The sequence below is a fragment of the Sitodiplosis mosellana genome, unplaced genomic scaffold (genome assembly GCF_009176505.1).
Source record: "Sitodiplosis mosellana isolate CC-2019 unplaced genomic scaffold, AAFC_SMos_1.0 Smas_scaffold_3595, whole genome shotgun sequence".
Classification (NCBI taxonomy): Eukaryota; Metazoa; Arthropoda; class Insecta; order Diptera; family Cecidomyiidae; genus Sitodiplosis; species Sitodiplosis mosellana.
Genome location: NW_022598837.1, coordinates 1 through 7,265, shown reverse-complemented (window position 1 = coordinate 7,265; position 7,265 = coordinate 1). Strand labels below are relative to the sequence as shown.

Here is a 7,265-nt window from a genome sequence, read left to right as displayed (position 1 = left end):
ACATTTACGTTTGTTTCGGTTTGTTTACATTGAAACACATTGCAAAAAAATGCCGGCAAATGTGCACATTGAAGAACGACTTTTGCAGGCTTTAATTTAAAATAGATATAACGTAATCAAATATATAAATTAATTTATTTTAGTGAAATCTGTGTTCTATTGAAATGAAAATGCAGTCAAAAGTGAAATCAAGTTTTGAATCAAGCACTCTGCGTCCATCAATTGAACAGTTCCAAAATTTCAAGAAATATGTGGAAGATCTAGAAAAAAAGGGGCATAGCTGTGTAAAAGCAAGTATTTTTTCACGGGATTATCTAACTTAGATTCAGGCACGTTCAGATATATTACAAAGAGCGACAAAGAGTTCATTTTAGTTCTAAGTTCCTTCCTTTTCTTAACATTTTATTGCAAAATGTTATTTTTAGCATTATGTTTTCGCGTTTGGGATTTTTCATATTTCTATTTGATTTAATTTTAATTTGTCTCTCTTTGTGTTCTCAGTTGTTTTTGCTTTTCAAATTAGTTGTTTTGATTGTTTTATTGGTTGGATTTAGCCATACTAATGTCATTGTCTTATAGGTTATTCCACCCAAAACGTTCTCTCCCAGTACAAAAGAAGTGCCAGTAAATTTCAAATTAAGTGTAGTGGTGCAGACTGCTACAAATCTTGGTGATGGCTTCGACCTGTCGTATGACACCAGAAAGTCTATGAAGTTCAAGGAATTTAGAGACAACGCCAAGAAGTTAGAAGCGGTTCTGGATTTAAAAACCATCAATCAATTTGAAGATGCCTTTTGGCAATCTTGGGAATCACAAGATTTGAAAATAGAAAAATTATATGCGACCGACAACAAAGGCAGCTGGTTTTCAGATGACTGCAATATGTGGAATCTTGGAAAATTTTCCTCCAATGAATCTTTGATTCACGGAGAGGTAATAATCTATTCTAATTCATCTAATATTTCTTTTCTTTTCTAAACTATCCATTCTGATTTATTTGTATTGATTAATCAGAAGGAAATGGATGGCATTAACACACCATATTTTTATATGGGTGGTCCATTAACTGCATTTGGGTTGCATTTGGAAGACGGAGACCTAAACTCTGTTAATTATAATCACACGGGCGCACCAAAAATATGGTAAATTTTCTATTAAACATTCATTTATTATTAAACATTATTTAATAATCCAATTGTAAATATTTTTACCAAAATAAATTATTTATTCTATTTATTCCAAGGTATATCATTCCGGAGGAATATAATGATGCACTGGAGAAATTGGTGCAACAATTTTGCGGGGACAAGTACACAGATTGTTCAAAATATATTCGCCATAAATGCGTTTTAATACCGCCATCCATATTAGAAGAAAATGCCATTGGTTTCACCCGCGTAAGCTAAAAATGAAAATTTCCTCCTATTTCATTACTCAATATCATGCAATTCCATTCAAATTCAACTTTGCTCGGATCCAGGCATATTTGTTCATGTTACATTACTCAATCCCATATAATTTCAAATAATTCGAATGGAGCCAATTCTGTTTTTATTTGAAATAAATAATTGACTTTGATATTTTATTATACATTCCATGTAGTGCTAATAATTAAATCTTCTTATTATTATTATATTATTAGATTATTCAATACCCCGGGCAGTATGTCATAACATTATCCGGCGGATACCATCAAGGTTTCAACGCAGGCTTCAACTTAGCCGAAGCGGTCAATTTTGGATCAAACAGATGGATTCAATTTTTGCCAAAATTCGAAAATTGCAGTTGCGATAGTAAGTATTCGATTAAATATCTCATTTATATGAAAAGTTTTTGAAAAAATACATTATACAGGTCAAGAAAACCAAGACAACATATACACTGTTGCTCGTCTACGAGAGATTGTGGCAGCTTTGGATAGTCATCAGATTGTAAAGTCAGAAATACAACAAGCGTCAGAACTAGAAACAGAGAGCATGTATTTAAACGCAAATTTCGAATGTGAGTACTGTGATCGGTCTTATGCATCCCAAAAATCTTTGGCAAAACATATCCGATTGCTTCATTCAAACACCCGAATGATTTACAAGTGCTCAACATGTGGCACAAAATGTAGTGAAGTCACCACAATTTTGGCTCACTACAAATCTAAACACAAAAAAATAATAGACAAAAAAGATGCGGCAAAACTAGGGTCTTCGGTAACGAACTCTTTTGTTCCTCGGACTGTTCCCAAAGTTCCTACACAAACGGTGTACTGCACCTGTGGTTCAGTATTTACTTCTGGGATTTCCAGTTTCTACAAACACGTAAGAATATATCATCAAAGTACCACATACAGAGACTATCGATTGGAAAAGGACGAACCGATGTCAATGAACGATTGTGCTCTTCCAATGCACATGGAGAATAGTGAGACTTCTTCGAAGTCGAATCAAAATGTCATGGAACCAGATGAAGGTCGACCGTTTAGTGTGTTTGAAATTCACTCAAATGATGTAAAGGAGGAATGCATTGCAAAGACTCGATCAAAAAGAAGCGCAGACCCAACTATGGTAGGTCCTACAAAACGCAGTCGATATGAACCAACGAACACACTTCGGGAAAGTGAAGGGACTGATACTCAAACCATAAGGACATCTTTTCCTTCGGAGTCATGTACCATGTATCAATACAAAATCGACCGTAGGTTTTGTAATTTATTGCCAAGACATATACAAAAGAAACATTATATTTGTTTTTCATTATTCATGAAAAATATTAACCCAATTTTTCTCTATGAAAAACAAATTTATTTTATACGATTTTGTATTATGTTCCTCACTCATTTGTTGTCAATATAGGGCCAGAGGACATTCTAAATATTCCAGTTGTTGAAAGTATTCATGAGGAAATCGCCGGACAATCAACGATTGATTTTGCAATGGAACACATTGGAGATTTGTCAAATATTGCGCAAGTTCAAGATAATGTATCAGTTATGCTAAATGATGAATCCAATTCGATGGATAGATCGATGTTTGGAAGTGAATTGGAAATAGCTCCAATCCAACTTTTGATTTCATCGGCTGAAAGGGAAGCATCGGACACTTTAATCTCTCAAGAACGGGTCATGAATGAAATGATTTACAGTGATTTTGGAGTGATGAATTATGACATGTTCGATTCGGCTGTGCACAATCGTGGATATGATATGCACGGTGAAAGTGATGAAGAGAACCTTGGGTCTGTTTACTTGGAAGCAGTTCAAATGACAGCTTTTGATGAACAAGATATACAATCGATATTTGACGATTCTTCAAATAGTCCAGCTTCATCAAGTGGTACGTTTTTTTCTTTTTGATTTCAATTTTCTTCTTTTTTTTCACTGGATCCAGGCATATCAATGCAAATCTGATTTTAATTTACTTTTCTGAATGGATCCAGGCATATCAATCCAAATCTGATATTACTTGTCAAACACTACGATCTATTCAACGAAGTTCAATGACCATTTTCTTCCAATGAATAATTTACTTTGACATTGTACAATTTTGATGTGTAATCTAATATTTTTCCTCTTAAATTTTCAACTAGCTCTCATTAAACTATATGATCCATTGCCAGAAAGTGAAGTAAAAAGTTTCATCCCAGAAGAGCAAGGTAGAAGAGTCACAAATATTGAAAATGGGAACAATTTAAGTGATATTCAAGTCAGATCGATCGCAACTGGAGTTGAAAATAAAATCCGAAAATTGTCGAAGTTCAAAATACCAAAGAAAAGCTCAACTTTGGTGAACGAGAAATTATCTCATGAGAATTTAGCGGAATGTGCCACTTCATCATATCGTGGCAATGATACTCCCTTCGATATTAAAAAAATGAATCGTATCCCGAAAAAAGTGACGGCTCCAAAAGATTTTGGTACACTCAAAATGACCAAAATGGAGTTTTATGATATACCCGATTTAATTGAACATTTGGAATTCAGTAAAACTGGAAAAGCGGACTTCGATGAATACAAAACTGATTTGGAGAAAAATATGAGAACAGACGTTGATTCATATGTTAATGCCTTCACCACTATGCTTTTGATGGAGGAAGTCACTTCTTCAAAGGATGCACGAAAATTTGACATGAAGAAAGTCAAGCTGCTCCGGGATACTTCCTCTGATTCTCCGAACTCCTACAAAATAAAATATGAGGTCAGAATAATGATTGATTGTTGTTTTCTTCAAACTTTTTTCATAGATTAGAATCATTGATAATAATTCGTTTTTTTTATATTATAGTCTACCATGCCGAACTACAAAAGAGCCGTCGAGATGAAGATTGTCGATAGCTTTATTTTGAAATCACCAGATATGCCAGGTTTTTTGTCTGGAAAAGTAGTTGGATGTGACAATAGACACATCAATGTCCAACTAAGCCACTCAATGGGAAATGATGATGCCTCCAATGAATGCAATTTAAAATTTTACGGCAACCGTCTACCTTTCCAAATTCAACATGAAGCTTTGAAATATATAGAAAAGCATAAATTGTTTCCTCAACTCATCGCTGAGTCCAGGTATGCCAATGATGAAAGTGAATTGTCGGCATCCCTTCATTTTGATCTAAAATTCAGGTACTTTTCCGTCTTTCAATTTTTTTATATATTTCAAATTAAATATTACAACTCTGATTATTTCACGTTTTGCGTTTGTCACAATTCTAGATCGCCTGTCGCCAATAATTTGAATAATGAACAAAAAATGGCCATCAGGGCTATCGTTGACAAGACCAATTTTCCACGCCCATTCTTATTGTACGGTCCACCAGGTGAATAAAAAATTCGTCAAATTTTGAATATCGTCTTCAAGGGCATAATATTTTGACAAAATAATCATCATTGATTTATCTCTTATCTATCTCTACATAGGAACTGGTAAAACCACAACGATGGTTGCTTCCATCGCAGAAATCGTATTGTTTTCGGATAAATGTGTATTGGTTTGCTCGCAATCAAACTCGGCCTGTGATGATATTGCTAAGAAACTCATGGTTCATCTCGATAACAAACAAATTTTAAGAATGTATGCATCTTCTTATAACATCGAGAAAATGGATCCCAAAATTGCAAGCATATCGAACAACATCAATTCAAGATTGGAATATCCATGTTTGGAGAAGTTGTATAGTTATAGAGTGGTTATATGTACGCTTTCAACGGCAGGTTGTATAACAAGATCGCGTGGGCTGGACATGCACTTCAATTCAAAACATTTTTCGCACATCTACATCGACGAGGCCGGGTTTGTTAACGAAATGACATCGATGATACCGATAGCTGGTCTGTTCGAAATTTTTCATTATTCATTCAGGTTTTTGTTTTTTAATAATTTTTTTCACTTAAAGGATTATGTACGGATGAAAATGGTATTATAAACAGCAGTATTGTCCTTGTTGGAGATTGGAATCAATTGGATGCTGTAGTATTGTCACAGAATGCCACGGCATTGGGCATGAAAACGTCGTTTATGGAATATTTATCCAAACAGCCACTTTATGGACGAAATTCCGAATCAATGTTCAACCCTCTTTACATTGTCCAGTTAACAAGAAATCATCGTAATCATCCGGAAATTTTGTCTATATCTGATCATTTGTTCTATAATAGAACATTAAAAGCTGAAGCACCGAAAGGCATGAAATGATTTCTTGAAGAATTTTATAACTAAATTATTATTAAATTGATTAATATGATCTATTCTAGGTAAAACTGATTGGTTCATTGGGACAGATTTCTTGGTTAATAAAAACTTCCCAATTGTATTTCGGAGCGTCAATGGTACGTGCGTAAAATCTGGTTCAAGTTATATCAATCAAGATGAAGTGGATGCCGTGATTTTCTGTTTGGATGAACTCTTCAAACGGAAATGGAAAGACCAATCAGTTACTTTGGAAGACATCGCTATTATAACGCCATACAGCGCCCAAAATAAACTAATTGAATCGCAAACATCGCATTTTGGAAAACTCAGCATCAAATGTCCAGAAAGCTATCAAGGACAAGAGAGCAATATCGTCATCGTATCGACAGTTCGGACTGATTCTTTGGGCTTTCTACGGGACAAAAAGGTATAAATATAAGCCCTAAGCCTCCCTTAACAGTATTTGCCACTTTACGTTTTGTGTCTGTTCAACTAATTTACTTTATTTGTTTTCAGAAATTTAATGTAATTATGACTCGTCCAATTGCTCTTTTAATCATTATTGGCAATCATATGGCATTAAGTAAAGAAGATCATTGGAGAGCGGTCATCAACCTTTGCTTAGAAAAAAAATCCATAACTCGTAATGGACACATCCTACATCCACGAATTTCACTTTGAGTACAAAGCTTATGATGAAATAAACATAGTTGTATGCCTGGATCCCAACTCACAAATGTGACAAAAAATATGTTCACGGAAGAATTTAAACTCATTTTGTAGCTCATAATTATTTGAAAGATCAAAAGAAGAAAAATTTCAGAAATAAATAAAAAATATTTAGTTAATTTCATTGGATCTATTAACTTCGCGGCAACTGTTCTCGTTCAAATAAATAAAAAGTAAGACAATTGGAATTTATTTGTCCGAAATATTGCGTATCGTGTTTATTGTGTCGATAAAAATATGGTTATTCCACTATAAAATCGATGTATTAAATCGAAATAATGGGTTTTCATGTAGGTTTCTGGATGTTTTTGGCTTGCTTTGCTTGAAGCTTGGCTTGAAATTCATCAAATAGATTCTCCCACATGGATTTTGGTTTTGGATGCGGCTTTGCTAGTTGACGATTGTTCTTTGGATTTAGGCCATGATTGAAACTGCCAAATTTATTGAAAAATTCAAAGTGCATATCGTCCATTGTGGCATGTACATTTTTTGGCGTCTTGATCGGCTGTTTGGTCGTCGGCGCAATTGGCTGGTCCGTTTGATCAACGAACATTGATTTGGCACGTTGTCGTTTGGCAGGCTCAACATTCGATTTTGGAATTGAACTTTCTGAAAATCATTAAAATATAACCATTTGAATTAGCAAGAGACCAGCTTTTAAGTGTGTCATTGCAACACAACATCATTGAACAGAAAAATAGAAAAAAACACCGTGCAAATATATGAAAAAATACACATACTTTTTCCAACACGTGGTAGAATACCATTTTGTTTTTGGTAAGCGTCAAGATTGGATAAAATTTGGACTGAATTCTTTTCTAGGGGGATTTAACTACGTGAAAACTTGTAAAAAAATGATATAAA

The 7,265-nt window shown here is 34.2% G+C and overlaps 1 protein-coding gene across 1 annotated transcript; it reads left to right on the top strand.

Moving 5' to 3' along the window:
- Positions 1-585: 585 nt before the first annotated feature.
- On the top strand, positions 586-6,530 carry LOC129571875 (uncharacterized). The gene is made up of 13 exons (XM_055451748.1): positions 586-933; positions 1,015-1,142; positions 1,244-1,397; positions 1,643-1,793; positions 1,855-2,685; positions 2,844-3,323; positions 3,577-4,184; positions 4,272-4,606; positions 4,697-4,800; positions 4,901-5,311; positions 5,377-5,664; positions 5,735-6,099; positions 6,189-6,530. Exons 1-13 carry the CDS (start codon positions 709-711, stop codon positions 6,351-6,353), a joined length of 4,245 nt encoding a protein of 1,414 aa, XP_055307723.1. The 5' UTR covers positions 586-708; the 3' UTR covers positions 6,354-6,530.
- Positions 6,531-7,265: the final 735 nt, after the last annotated feature.